This window comes from Pseudophryne corroboree, chromosome 1 (genome assembly GCF_028390025.1).
Source record: "Pseudophryne corroboree isolate aPseCor3 chromosome 1, aPseCor3.hap2, whole genome shotgun sequence".
Classification (NCBI taxonomy): Eukaryota; Metazoa; Chordata; class Amphibia; order Anura; family Myobatrachidae; genus Pseudophryne; species Pseudophryne corroboree.
The window spans coordinates 890,075,302-890,091,381 of NC_086444.1; the positions used below are offsets into that span (position 1 = coordinate 890,075,302).

At 44.2% G+C, this 16,080-nt stretch overlaps 1 protein-coding gene across 27 annotated transcripts in view; it reads right to left on the minus strand.

Moving 5' to 3' along the window:
- CAMK2D (calcium/calmodulin dependent protein kinase II delta) overlaps positions 1–16,080 on the minus strand; it is a 430,831-nt gene that overhangs the window by 93,385 nt on the left and 321,366 nt on the right. For 19 of the 27 annotated variants that reach the window (XM_063920188.1, XM_063920182.1, XM_063920187.1 and 16 more), the window contains exon 6: positions 743–815. In XM_063920188.1, the coding sequence (XP_063776258.1) occupies positions 743–815 (73 nt within the window). Of the gene's footprint in view, positions 1–35; positions 109–742; positions 816–16,080 lie in introns of all 27 variants that reach the window. The other 8 variants (XM_063920185.1, XM_063920183.1, XM_063920208.1 and 5 more) reach the window with 1 other exon arrangement.

The following is a 16,080-nucleotide window of genomic DNA, read 5'->3' on the forward strand; positions in this document are numbered from 1 at the left end:
GAAAAAGCCAATGAACTTTCAAAGTTGTCACTTACCTTTAAATCTCGATGGACTACGCCCATCTGATGGCAGTGTAGCACAGCCTCCAGGATCTGCTGAATGCAATGACTGCATGCAAACACCAGGGGGTGTGTGTTAGTTCCAAGCTTACTCCCACTGTCTGTATACCGTCAGAAAGACTGGGTTTAAACGTACAGCGAGCAAACAACTGGCAATATCCATTATATTATGGTGTATTGTATTTTATGAAAACTCCCTTTTTTGAATAGGAAAAAGCACTAAGCACAAAGTACAGTTAACAGAGCCAACTGCAGCTGTGCTATAAAAACAAGTTGATCATTTTTTTAAATGTTTTATTCAAATCCCACAAACCATTCATATTTTACAATTGCCTGTGTTAATTTGCTGTAGTAAATTATTTCATAGATTTTCGAGAAGCAACCAGTTGTTTTGCAAGTGTAACCCAAAATCTGAGGACAGAGGTGGGGGTGAAATCTACAGACTGCATAAGTCATCATGGCGGAACCAAATCTTTACATATCCCATAAGGCAAGAAACCCAACATCCCAGACAAGTCTAGTACTGTTACTTTCTAAGCCATGATGTAGATGTAGTCTGCAGGCAACATGCATGTAACGTAATGCAACATTTCCGGAAAGGGCAAATAAGAATTGTTAAGTAGACCTTAGCCATTTCCACCTTTAACACACCCTTAAGCAACTTTAAAGCACCAGATACTGACCTTCAGGTCTCTGTGAACTATGCCATTAAGATGACAATGATTTACACTTTCTAGAATCTGCTGTATACAATGACTGTGAAGATACAAGGGCAGAATGGAAGGGAGAACATTTTAAAGGCAAATAATAATTACAGTACAGCGTAAACAAACAGAACAACATACACGTAGACATTTGCATGTATCAACCAGAAATCAACAATACTATATTTAGACATAACGTGCACACAGACATAAGTGTTATCACTCCTTATGTGTACAGAAAGAACATGTTAATGTACTTATTATTAGTACATGGAATTGAACATGGGAAGAAACATGGTTCATATTCCATGGCAAATAAAAGGGGAGCTGAAAATAATATGTACATTTTCAACAGAGAACTGATCGCTCCGTACAGTAATACTGTTTATCACAGCACAGGTGTTCAACACAGCAGGGTTACGGAAATGCGAATTGTGTGTGAAATGTCAAAAGCATATTTTGTGTATATATAATACAAATGAAATGAAATGAACAGCTCTTTTTGATCCGTGAGGATGCAGGCGGAATACCGTGGGGAAAACTACAAACCTAAATGTGTGGCACAGTATTTTGTTATTGTTTGGTAATACAATCTTTCTGGGAGTTGCCTACATTACGTATCTCAACACTATTGCTTGTTAACGGGTATGTGCATGTGGATGGTTGTTCCACTTTGCATTCAGTTCTGGGCAGGGGTGATGGAGAATGTTCTCAGGCTCACAGGGTGAGCTGTGCATATAGACTTTTCTTCAATTAATGGAACATAAATGAAAATTTTTTTTTTTATATCCACCCAGCTTTTGCAAGCAATTTCTTTTTATATAGAACTACAGTAGTACAATTATAGTAATAATATCATAATAGATATTTTCAACCATAAAGCAAACTAACAAATCAAAGAGCTCATCTAAAAGGCACTGAAGCCTCAACAATTAAGACAAGTATGGTCCACAATATTCTTCCCACAGTGGAGGAGAACAACAGTTATACCAAACACTTGTATTAATGAATAGCTTCACTAAATAAAGCTGTAGCTGCAAATCAATTTAGTAATGAGCACATCGTCCAGATGTTATCCCAGGACACTAGGTCAGAGCCGGTCTTCGAGTTAGTAGGTGAGTATTCTAGGAAAACATCACCAGTCAGTGTAATGGGAAAATCATCTTACAGCACCATCCCATACATGTAGTAATTAGTAACATTCCAATCCTTTGCCAAATACAAAACTCTAATTGGGTACTATAGTGTATTAATGGAAATCCAATACAGATTTCCACTGAATGCGAACTATATTTTATAAATAATTATTTTATTATATTTTAAACCATTGTTGGTATATTTCAAGTATGAAAGTAATGCTGCATATGAAGCAGTGGCGTAAGTTCGTCACAGTTGCCCGGAGGCAAGATAAATATTGGTGCCCCCCTATTTCCTATATTAAGATAAATATATGTATGTATGTGTGTATGTATGTACACTGCCTCCCAGAGTTCTGCCTCTGATATGAAGTTTTTTCATTACTTTTATTTAAAACAATATAACCACTGTGTCATATGAAACTGGTAATTTAAGGGAGGCCAGTGACCCACTGGCCAAGCCACCCCTCCTGCAGACCAAGTGAGCAATTTACCAAGCTATACACACTTACCAATCGGCCACTCAATATGTCTGGCCAGACATCATAACTAGGTGGGCATTTAAATTTGCCCTCCCAGTTGTGATGTCATTATTGGAGGTTCCTGCGACCAGCATATGGGTCGTTCCTGTACTGATATATATGCATGACATATCAGAATCTACCATGCTGCTGATATGTCTGTGAACAACACTGTTCACAGATATATTGGCTGTAAAGACCCACCCATGCAACAGCGACCTATCATTTGGCAGCTGTACAAGTGATATATCGTATAGTGTGTACTCATGACATCATGCCTTTATTGTTGCATGTTTTTTAAAACATTAGAAATGGTGACAACAAGAAATTTGAAGAAACATTCAGTGTGTTTCTAGTTCGTAAAAACCCTAATAATTATTATGTTAAATGGTCTACACTATCTTAAACTGTAAATGGGTAAAAGTTTGCACTGCCAAATCTTCTGACCTGAGAAATATTCTCTACATATTATATAAAATATCTTATAAAGATAAGTACTGTATACAATATATATGTATTATAGTCATTTGTAATGACACAGATGTAGTGAACGGATGAAATAACGGTTTGATACCAAACAAGGATATGAGAGAGAAGAAAAAAAAAAACCTAACAAAAATGAATGTATTTATGTATCGATTTATATATATATATATATATATATATATATAATAATTATTTGTGTATATATATATATATATATATATATATACACACACACACACACTACTGTTCAAAAGTTTGGGGTCACCCAGACAATTTCGTGTTTTATATGAAAACGGACTTATTTATCAAATGAGTTGCAAAATGAATAGAACATGTAGTTAAGACATTGGCAAGGTTAGAAATAATGATTTTTATTTGAAATAATAATTTTGCCCTTCAAACTTTGCTTTCGTCAAAGAATGCTCCTTTTGCAGCAATTACAGCATTGCAGACCTTTGGCATTCTAGCTGTTAATTTGTTGAGGTAATCTGAAGAAATTTCACCCCATGCTTCATGAGCACCTCCCACAAGTTGGTTTGGCTTGATGGCCACTTTTTGCGTACCATACGATCAAGCTGCTCCGACAACGGCTCAATAGGGTTGAGATCTGGTGACTGCGATGGCCACTCCATTACAGACAGAATACCAGCTGCCTGCTGCTTCCCTAAATAGTTCTTGCATAATTTGGGTGTGTGCTTTGGGTCATTGTCCTGGTGGAGGAGGAAACTGGCTCCAATCAAGCTCTGTCCACAGGTCATGGCATGGCGTTGCATAATGGAGTGATAGCCTTCCTTATTCAAAATCCCTTTTACAAATCTCCCACTTTACTAGCACCAAAGCAGCACCAGACCATCACATTACCTCCCACCATGCTTGACAAATGTTCTTCTGTATGATCCAAACACCTCAAACTTCAATTTGTCTGTCCATAACACTTTTTTCCAATCTTCCTCTGTCCAATGTCTGTGTTCTTTTGCCCCCATTACTCTTTTCCTTTTATTGGCCACTCTCAGATATGGCTTTTTCTTTGCCACTCTGCCTAGAAGGCCAGCATCCGGGAGTCGCCTCTTCACTGTAGACGTTGACACTGGCATTTTGCGGATACCATTTAATGAAGCTGCCAGTTGAGGACCTGTGAGGCATCTAATTCTCAAACTAGAGACTCTAATGTACTTGTCTTCTTGCTCAGTTGTGCACTGGGGCCTCCCACTACTCTTTCTACTCTGGTTAGAGCCTGTTTGTGCTGTTCTCAGAAGGGAGTAACACACATCGTTGTAGGAAATGTTCAGTTTCTTGGCAATTTCTTGCATGAAATAGTCTTAATTTCGAAGCACAATAATAGACTGTCGAGGTTCACATGAATGTTCCCTTTTTCTGGCCATTTTGAGAGTATAATCGAACCCACAAATGTGATGCTCCAGATACTCAACTAGCTCAAAGGAAGGCCAGTTTTATAGATTCTCTAACGAGCAAACCCGTTTTCAGCTGTGCTAACATAATTGCACAAGGGTTTTCTAATCATCCATTAGTCTTCTAACGCGATTAGCAAACACAATGTACACTGGAACACTGGAGTGATGGTTGCTGGAAATGGGCATCTATACACCTACAGTATGTATATATTCCATATAAACCAGATGTTTGGAGCTACAATAGTCATTTACCACATTAACAATGTATAGAGTGTATTTCTGATTAATTTAATGTTATCTTCATTGGAAAAAAACAGTGCTTTTCTTTCAAAAATAAGGAAATTGTCTGGGTGACCCCAAACTTTTAAACGGTAGTATATATGTATATATATATATATATATACATACACACACACACACACATACACACACATATACACACACATTTATCAGTCTTGTATAAATAACAACACACACTGTTAAGGAATCATTGTCACATCAATGCCGTTTGTAATTCTGATGCCCTTAGTAGGCCATGACTGAAGTCACACACTGAGATATCAGGGGACTGAATGGCTGAGAGGAGAAATGACCACACACAGCTAATGTCACAGCAGTGAGGCTGCAGCAAAAAAGAGAATTAATGAGGTGAATGTGAAACTGGATGCTATTTATTAAAGATTGGGCACACCGTGTTACTTGACTGCTGCATGTTATTATATAACGTTATAAAAACAAGCAGCAATATTTCCAAGGTGCAAAACATTATACACAATACTGTATTAAAATATTTGATAAAATGCACACACTTTAAACAAGACCAACCGTACAAGTCATGACAATTAAGCTACATAATGTGCATTCACTGTAACAGGTTCATTATAAGCTAATTCTAACAAACCGCTATATTAATGTCCCAGACTTATTACGTACAGGTTATGAATTGGGAGCAATTAGTGCAGTCTTAAGTAGTGATGAGCGGGTTCGGTTTCTCGGAAACCGAACCCCCCCGAACTTCACCCTTTTTACACGGGTCCGAGCCATACTCGGATTCTCCCGTATGGCTCGGGTAACCCGAGCGCGCCCGAACGTCATCATCCCGCTGTCGGATTCTCGCGAGATTCGGATTCTATATAAGCAGCCGCGCGTCGCCGCCATTTTCACTCGTGCATTGGAAATGTTAGGGAGAGGACGTGGCTGGCGTCCTCTCCGTTATTGTTGAACTTGATTGTGCTTTATTGCGTAATTGTGGGGAGGGCTGGGGAGCAGCTGTATATAGGAGGAGTACAGTGCAGAGTTTTGCTGATCAGTGACCACCAGTTATCCGTTCTCTGCCTGAAAAAAATGCTCCATATCGGTGCTCACAGTGTGCTGCATATATCTGTGCTCACACTGCTTAATTGTGGGGACTGGGGAGCAGCTGTATTATATAGCAGGAGTACAGTGCAGAGTTTTGCTGACAGTGACCACCAGTATACGTTGTCTGCCTGAAAAACACTCCATATCTGTGCTCAGTGTGCTGCTTTATTGTGGGGACTGGGGACCACCAGTATAATATTATATAGGAGGAGTACAGGGCAGAGTTTTGCTGACCAGTGACCACCAGTATATAATATATAGCATTACGGAACAGTAGGCCACTGCTGTACCTACCTCTGTGTCGTCATTAAGTATACTATCCATCTACATTCTATACCTGTGGTGCATTTTAGTTTTGCAGTTTGCTGACACAGTGACCACCAGTATACTATATATAGCAGTACGGAAGGCCACTGCTGTACCTACCTCTGTGTCGTCATTAAGTATACTATCCATCTACATTCTATATCTGTGGTGCATTTTAGTTTTGCAGTTTGCTGACACAGTGACCACCAGTATACTATATATAGCAATACGGAAGGCCACTGCTGTACCTACCTCTGTGTCGTCATTCATTAAGTATACTATCCATCTACATTCTATACCTGTGGTGCATTTTAGTTTTGCAGTTTGCTGACACAGTGACCACCAGTATACTATATATAGCAGTACGGAAGGCCACTGCTGTACCTACCTCTGTGTCGTCATTCATTAAATATACTATCCATCTACATTCTATACCTGTGGTGCATTTTAGTTTTGCAGTTTGCTGACACAGTGACCACCAGTATACTATATATAGCAGTACGGTACGGAAGGCCACTGCTGTACCTACCTCTGTGTCGTCATTAAGTATACTATCCATCTACATTCTATACCTGTGGTGCATTTTAGTTTTGCAGTTTGCTGACACAGTGACCACCAGTATACTATATATAGCAGTACGGTACGGAAGGCCACTGCTGTACCTACCTCTGTGTCGTCATTCATTAAGTATACTATCCATCTACATTCTATACCTGTGGTGCATTTTAGTTTTGCAGTTTGCTGCCACAGTGACCACCAGTATACTATATATAGCAGTACGGTACGGAAGGCCACTGCTGTACCTACCTCTGTGTCGTCATTCATTAAGTATACTATCCATCTACATTCTATACCTGTGGTGCATTTTAGTTTTGCAGTTCGCTGACACAGTGACCACCAGTATACTATATATAGCAGTACGGAAGGCCACTGCTGTACCTACCTCTGTGTCGTCAAGTATACTATCCATCCATACCTGTGGTGCATTTCAGGTGTGCGCAGTAAATAAAGTAGTAGGCCATTGCTATTGATACTGGCATATAATTCCACACATTAAAAAATGGAGAACAAAAATGTGGAGGTTAAAACAGGGAAAGATCAAGATCCACTTCCACCTCGTGCTGAAGCTGCTGCCACTAGTCATGGCCGAGACGATGAAATGCCATTAACGTCGTCTGCCAAGGCCGATGCCCAATGTCATAGTAGAGAGCATGTAAAATCCAAAAAACAAAAGTTCAGTAAAATGACCCAAAAATCAAAATTAAAAGCGTCTGAGGAGAAGCGTAAACTTGCCAATATGCCATTTACGATACGGAGTGGCAAGGAACGGCTGAGGCCCTGGCCTATGTTCATGGCTAGTGGTTCAGCTTCACATGAGGATGGAAGCACTCATCCTCTCGCTAGAAAAATGGAAAGACTTAAGCTGGCAAAAGCACAGCAAAGAACTGTGCGTTCTTCTAAATCACAAATACCCAAGGAGAGTCCAATTGTGTCGGTTGCGATGCCTGACCTTCCCAACACTGGACGGGAAGAGCTTGCGCCTTCCACCATTTGCACGCCCCCTGCAAGTGCTGGAAGGAGCACCCGCAGTCCAGTTCCTGATAGTCAAATTGAAGATGTCACTGTTGAAGTACACCAGGATGAGGAGGATATGGGTGTTGCTGGCGCTGGGGAGGAAATTGACAAGGAGGATTCTGATGGCGAGGTGGTTTGTTTAAGTCAGGCACCCGGGGAGACACCTGTTGTCCGTGGGACGAATATGGCCATTGACATGAATTATTTCAACACAAATGCGGACAACAGGTGTCAAGCCGTGTGTTGCCTTTGTCAAGCTGTAATAAGTAGGGGTAAGGACGTTAACCACCTCGGAACATCCTCCCTTATACGTCACCTGCAGCGCATTCATCATAAGTCAGTGACAAGTTCAAAAACTTTGGGTGACCGCGGAAGCAGTCCACTGACCACTAAATCCCTTCCTCTTGTAACCAAGCTCCTGCAAACCACACCACCAACTCCCTCAGTGTCAATTTCCTCCTTACCCAGGAAAGCCAATAGTCCTGCAGGCCATGTCACTGGCAAGTCTGATGAGTCCTCTCCTGCCTGGGATTCCTCCGATGCATCCTTGAGTGTAACGCCTACTGCTGCTGGCGCTGCTGTTGTAGCTGCTGGGAGTCGATCGTCATCCCAGAGGGGAAGTCGGTAGACCACTTGTACTACTTCCAGTAAGCAATTGACTGTCCAACAGTCCTTTGCGAGGAAGATGAAATATCACAGCAGTCATCCTGCTGCAAAGCAGATAACTCAGGCCTTGGCGGCCTGGGCGGTGAGAAACGTGGTTCCGGTATCCACCGTTAATTCAGAGCCAACTAGAGACTTGATTGAGGTACTGTGTCCCCGGTACCAAATACCATCAAGGTTCCATTTCTCTAGGCAGGCGATACCGAAAATGTACACAGACCTCAGAAAAAGACTCACCAGTGTCCTAAAAAATGCAGTTGTACCCAATGTCCACTTAACCACGGACATGTGGACAAGTGGAGCAGGGCAGACTCAGGACTATATGACTGTGACAGCCCACTGGGTAGATGTATTGCCTCCCGCAGCAAGAACAGCAGCGGCGGCACCAGTAACAGCATCTCGCAAACGCCAACTCGTTCCTAGGCAGGCTACGCTTTGTATCACCGCTTTCCAGAATAGGCACACAGCTGACAACCTCTTACGGCAACTGAGGAAGATCATCGCAGAATGGCTTACCCCAATTGGACTCTCCTGGGGATTTGTGACATCGGACAACGCCAGCAATATTGTGCGTGCATTACATCTGGGCAAATTCCAGCACGTCCCATGTTTTACACATACATTGAATTTGGTGGTACAGAATTATTTAAAAAACGACAGGGGCGTGCAAGAGATGCTGTTGGTGGCCCGAAGAATTGCGGGCCACTTTCGGCATTCAGCCACCGCGTACAGAAGACTGGAGCACCACCAAACATTCCTGAACCTGTCCTGCCATCATCTGAAGCAAGAGGTGGTAACGAGGTGGAATTCAACCCTCTATATGCTTCAGAGGATGGAGGAGCAGCAAAAGGCCATTCAAGCCTATACATCTGCCCACAATATAGGCAAAGGAGGGGGAATGCACCTGACTCAAGCGCAGTGGAGAATGATTTCAACGTTGTACAAGGTTCTGCAACCCTTTGAACTTGCCACACGTGAAGTCAGTTCAGACACTGCCAGCCTGAGTCAGGTCATTCCCCTCATCAGGCTTTTGCAGAAGAAGCTGGAGACATTGAAGGAGGAGCTAAAACAGAGCGATTCCGCTAGGCATGTGGGACTTGTGGATGGAGCCCTTAATTCGCTTAACCAGGATTCACGTGTGGTCAATCTGTTGAAATCAGAGCACTACATTTTGGCCACCGTGCTCGATCCTAGATTTAAAACCTACGTTGTATCTCTCTTTCCAGCAGACACAAGTCTGCAGAGGTTCAAAGACCTGCTGGTGAGAAAATTGTCAAGTCAAGCGGAACGTGACCCGTCAACATCTCCTCCTTCACATTCTCCTGCAACTGGGGGTGCGAGGAAAAGGCTAAGAATTCCGAGCCCACCCGCTGGCGGTGATGCATGGCAGTCTGGAGCGAGTGCTGACATCTGGTCCGGACTGAAGGACCTGCCAACGATTACTGACATGTCGTCTACTGTCACTGCATATGATTCTCTCACCATTGAAAGAATGGTGGAGGATTATATGAGTGACCGCATCCAAGTAGGCACGTCAGACAGTCCGTACGTATACTGGCAGGAAAAAGAGGCAATTTGGAGGCCCTTGCACAAACTGGCTTTATTCTACCTAAGTTGCCCTCCCTCCAGTGTGTACTCCGAAAGAGTGTTTAGTGCAGCCGCTCACCTTGTCAGCAATCGGCGTACGAGGTTACTTCCAGAAAATGTGGAGAAGATGATGTTCATCAAAATTAATTATAATCAATTCCTCCGTGGAGACATTCACCAGCAGCAATTGCCTCCACAAAGTACACAGGGACCTGAGATGGTGGATTCCAGTGGGGACGAATTAATAATCTGTGAGGAGGGGGATGTACACAGTGAAAGGGGTGAGGAATCGGAGGATGATGATGAGGTGGACATCTTGCCTCTGTAGAGCCAGTTTGTGCAAGGAGAGATTGATTGCTTCTTTTTTGGTGGGGGCCCAAACCAACCAGTCATTTCAGTCACAGTCGTGTGGCAGACCCTGTCGCTGAAATGATGGGTTCGTTAAAGTGTGCATGTCCTGTTTATACAACATAAGGGTGGGTGGGAGGGCCAAAGGACAATTCCATCTTGCACCTCTTTTTTCTTTAATTTTTCTTTGCATCATGTGCTGTTTGGGGACAATTTGTTTGAAGTGCCATCCTGCCTGACACTGCAGTGCCACTCCTAGATGGGCCAGGTGTTTGTGTCGGCCACTTGTGTCGCTTAGCTTAGTCACACAGCGACCTTGGTGCGCCTCTTTTTTTCTTTGCATCATGTGCTGTTTGGGGACAATTTTTTTGAAGTGCCATCATGCCTGAAACTGCAGTGCCACTCCTAGATGGGCCAGGTGTTTGTGTCGGCCACTTGTGTCGCTTAGCTTAGCCATCCAGCGACCTCGGTGCAAATTTTAGGACTAAAAATAATATTGTGAGGTGTGAGGTGTTCAGAATAGACTGGAAATGAGTGGAAATTATGGTAATTGAGGTTAATAAAACTATGGGATCAAAATGACCCCCAAATTCTATGATTTAAGCTGTTTTTTAGGTTTTTTTGCAAAAAAACACCCGAGTCCAAAACACACCCGAATCCGACAAAAAATTTTCGGTGAGGTTTTGCCAAAACGCGTCCGAATCCAAAACACGGCCGCGGAAACGAATCCAAAACCAAAACACAAAACCCGAAAAATGTCCGGTGCACATCACTAGTCTTAAGTACTTTGCAAAAGAAACAACATATTTTCACGTGTATGCTTATGTTACCTATTCTTCCTAGTCCCAAAGATTGCTGGGTATTTGAAAGGGGAAGTATTGAATTTGCATTTATTAAAGGAAAACTGTAATCAAAATATAGTTATGTACTATGCAAACCAGAAAAAAAAAATATTACAGCGTCTTTTAACTGACATATTACAAGAATTTACTTTGTTATAACCTGTATCTTATTATGCAGTTACTACGCTTTCCATTTATATATGTACATGGATAAACCCACAATAGAAAAAGCCTGCAAATTGCAAGTGTAAACAGAAAAGGAGCATAACACAATTTGGAGCAGCAGCAAAGTTGATTGCAAATGATGGGACATGTGCAAAAGTATCGGAAATATGCAGACAGCACCCTGAACACCAAATAGTAGGGGGATCAGAATCTGCCACAGCGTACCCACAACATGCTGCCCAATTCACAAACTAGGTTTATTTAATTAAATGAGAAGCTCACAATATTTAATTAAGGGTGGGATGTACTAATCTGTGGTGGAATATTGGGGGTAATTCTGAGTTGATCGCAGCAGCAAGTTTGTTAGCAATTGGGCAAAACCATGTGCACTGCAGGGGAGGGGGGGGGCAGATATAATAAGATTTTACTTACCGATAAATCTATTTCTCGTAGTCCGTAGTGGATGCTGGGACTCCGTCAGGACCATGGGGAATAGCGGCTCCGCAGGAGACAGGGCACAAAATTTAAAAGTTTGACCACTAGGTGGTGTGTACTGGCTCCTCCCCCCATGACCCTCCTCCAAGCCTCAGTTAGGATACTGTGCCCGGACGAGCGTACACAATAAGGAAGGATTTTGAATCCCGGGTAAGACTCATACCAGCCACACCAATCACACCGTACAACTTGTGATCTGAACCCAGTTAACAGTATGACAAACGTAGGAGCCTCTGAACAGACGGCTCACAACAATAACAACCCGATTTTTTTGTAACAATAACTATGTACAAGTATTGCAGACAATCCGCACTTGGGATGGGCGCCCAGCATCCACTACGGACTACGAGAAATAGATTTATCGGTAAGTAAAATCTTATTTTCTCTGACGTCCTAGTGGATGCTGGGACTCCGTCAGGACCATGGGGATTATACCAAAGCTCCCAAACGGGCGGGAGAGTGCGGATGACTCTGCAGCACCGAATGAGAGAACTCCAGGTCCTCCTTAGCCAGGGTATCAAATTTGTAGAATTTTACAAACGTGTTCTCCCCTGACCACGTAGCTGCTCGGCAGAGTTGTAATGCCGAGACCCCTCGGGCAGGCGCCCAAGATGAGCCCACCTTCCTTGTGGAATGGGCCTTGACAGATTTAGGCTGTGGCAGGCCTGCCACAGAATGTGCAAGTTGAATTGTGCTACAAATCCAACGAGCAATCGTCTGCTTAGAAGCAGGAGCACCCAGCTTGTTGGGTGCATACAGTATAAACAGCGAGTCAGATTTTCTGACTCCAGCCGTCCTTGAAATATATATTTTCAATGCTCTGACAACGTCCAGCAACTTGGAATCCTCCAAATCGCTAGTAGCCGCAGGCACCACAATAGGCTGGTTCAGGTGAAACGCTGAAACCACCTTAGGCAGAAAGTGAGGACGCGTCCGCAGTTCTGCCCTGTCCGAATGGAAAATCAGATATGGGCTTTTATGGTATCCGTTCACATGGTCGACCATGTTATGGTCGACAGTCATTAGGTCGACCACTATTGGTCGACATTGACATGGTCGACATGGACACATGGTCGACACATGAAAATGGTCGACACATGAAAGGTCGACACATGAAAAGGTCGACATGATTTTTTTAACTTTTTTTTCTTTTGGGGAACTTTTCCATACTTTACGATCCACATGGACTACGATTGGAACGGTAAAGTGTGCCGAGCGAAGCGGCAGCGGAGCGAAGGCACCATGCCCGAAGCATGGCGAGCGAAGCGAGCCATGCGAGGGGACGTGGTGCACTAATTGGGGTTCCCAGTCACTTTACGCAAAAAACTACACCAAAAGAAGTTAAAAAACTCATGTCGACCTTTTCATATGTCGACCTTTCATGTGTCGACCATTTTCATGTGTCGACCATGTGTCCATGTCGACCATGTCAATGTCGACCAATAGTGGTCGACCTAATGACTGTCGACCATAACATGGTCGACCATTCATACCGGAACCGGCTTTTATACGATAAAGCCGCCAATTCTGACACTCTCCTGGCTGAAGCCAGGGCCAGTAGCATGGTTACTTTCCATGTAAGATATTTCAAATCCACCGATTTGAGTGGCTCAAACCAATGGGATTTGAGAAAATCCAAAACTACATTAAGATCCCACGGTGCCACTGGGGGCACAACCGGGGGCTGTATATGTAGTACTCCTTTTACAAAAGTCTGGACTTCAGGAACTGAAGCCAATTCTTTCTGGAAGAAAATCGACAGGGCCGAAATTTGAACCTTAATGGACCCTAATTTGAGGCCCATAGACAATCCTGTTTGCAGGAAATGTAGGAATCGACCCAGTTGAAATTCCTCCGTCGGGGCCTTCCTGGCCTCACACCACGCAACATATTTTCTCCAAATGCGGTGATAATGTTGTGCAGTCACCTCCTTCCTGGCTTTTACCAGGGTAGGGATGACCTCTTCCGGAATGCCTTTTTCCCTTAGGATTCGGCGTTCAACCGCCATGCCGTCAAACGCAGCCGCGGTAAGTCTTGGAATAGACACGGTCCCTGCTGAAGCAGGTCCCGTCTTAGAGGTAGAGGCCACGGATCTTCCGTGAGCATCTCCTGAAGTTCCGGGTACCAAGTTCTTCTTGGCCAATCCGGAGCCACGAGTATCGTTCTTACTCCCCTTTGCCGTATAATTCTCAGTACTTTTGGTATGAGAGGAAGAGGAGGAAACACATACACTGACTGGTACACCCATGGTGTTACCAGAGCGTCTACAGCTATTGCCTGAGGGTCTCTTGACCTGGCGCAATACCTGTCCAGTTTTTTGTTGAGGCTGGACGCCATCATGTCCACCATTGGTCTTTCCCAATGGACCACAATCATGTGGAAGACTTCTGGATGAAGTCCCCACTCTCCCGGGTGCAGATCGTGTCTGCTGAGGAAGTCTGCTTCCCAGTTGTCCACTCCCGGGATGAACACAGCTGACAGTGCTAACACATGATTTTCTGCCCAGCGGAGAATCCTTGCAGCTTCTGCCATTGCCCTCCTGCTTCTTGTGCCGCCCTGTCTGTTTACGTGGGCGACTGCCGTGATGTTGTCCGACTGAATCAACACCGGCTGACCCTGAAGCAGAGGTTTTGCCAGGCTTAGAGCATTGTAGATTGCTCTTAGCTCAAGGATATTTATGTGAAGAGACGTCTCCAGGCTTGACCACACGCCCTGGAAGTTTCTTCCCTGTGTGACCGCTCCCCAGCCTCTCAGGCTGGCATCCGTGGTCACTAGGACCCAGTTCTGTATGCCGAATCTGCGGCCCTCTAACAGATGAGCACTCTGCAACCACCATAGCAGAGACACTCTTGTCCTTGTGGACAATTTTATCCGCTGATGCATCTGCAGATGCGATCCGGACCATTTGTCCAGCAGATCCCACTGAAAAGTTCGTGCATGGAATCTGCCGAATGGAATCGCTTCGTAAGAAGCTACCATTTTTCCCAGGACTCTTGTGCATTGATGCACAGATACTTTTCCTGGTTTTAGGAGGTTCCTGACTAGATCGGATAACTCCCTGGCTTTCTCCTCCGGAAGAAATACCTTTTTCTGAACAGTGTCCAGAATCATCCCTAGGAACAACAGACGTGTCGTCGGGATCAGTTGGGATTTTGGAAAATTCAGAATCCACCCGTGTTGTTGGAGCACTACTTGGGTTAGTGCTACTCCGACCTCCAGCTGTTCTCTGGATCTTGCCCTTATCAGGAGATCGTCCAAGTAAGGGATAATTAAGACGCCTTCTCTTCGAAGAAGGATCATCATTTCGGCCATTACCTTGGTAAAGACCCGGGGTGCCGTGGACAATCCAAACGGCAGCGTCTGAAGCTGATAATGACAGTTTTGGACCACGAACCTGAGGTACCCTTGGTGTGAAGGACAAATTGGAACATGAAGGTAAGCATCCTTGATGTCCAAGGACACCATAAAATCCCTTCTTCCAGATTCGCTATCACTGCTCTGAGTGACTCCATCTTGAACTTGAATTTTTGTATGTACAGGTTCAGAGATTTTAGATTTAGAATCGGTCTTACCGAGCCGTCCGGCTTCGGTACCACAAATAGCGTGGAGTAATACCCCTGTCCCTGTTGTAGGAGGGGTACCTTGACTATCACCTGCTGAGAATACAGCTTGTGAATGGCCTCCAATACCGTCGCCCTGTCGGAGGGAGACGTTGGCAAAGCAGACTTTAGGAAACGGCGAGGAGGGGACTTCTCGAATTCCAACCTGTAACCCTGAGATACTACCTGCAGGATCCAGGGGTCCACCTGCGAGTGAGCCCACTGTGCGCTGAAATGTTTGAGGCGACCCCCCACCGCCCCTGAGTCTGCTTGTAAGGTCCCAGCGTCATGCTGACGCCTTTGTAGAAGCCGGGGAGGGCTTCTGCTCCTGTCGTTTGGAATCCGCATCACCTGACCACTGGCGCGTCCATAAACTTCTTCTGGCAGATATGGACATCGCACTTACTCTTGATGCCAGAGTGCAAATATCTCTCTGTGCATCTCGCATATAAAGAAATGCATCCTTTAACTGCTCTATAGTCAGTAAAATACTGTCCCTATCCAGGGTATCAATATTTTCAGACAGTGACTCCGACCAAGCCACGCCAGCACTGCACATCCAGGCTGAGGCGATTGCTGGTCTCAGTATAACACCCGTATGTGTGTATATACTTTTTAATGTATTCTCCAGCCTGGATCCTTGAGGGCGGCCGTATCAGGAGACGGTAACGCCACTTGCTTTGATAAGCGTGTGAGCGCCTTATCCACCCTAGGAGGTGTTTCCCAGCGCGCCCTAACCTCTGGCGGGAAAGGGTATAATGCCAATAACTTCTTTGAAATTAGCAGTTTTCTATCTGGGGTAACCCACGCTTCATCACACACT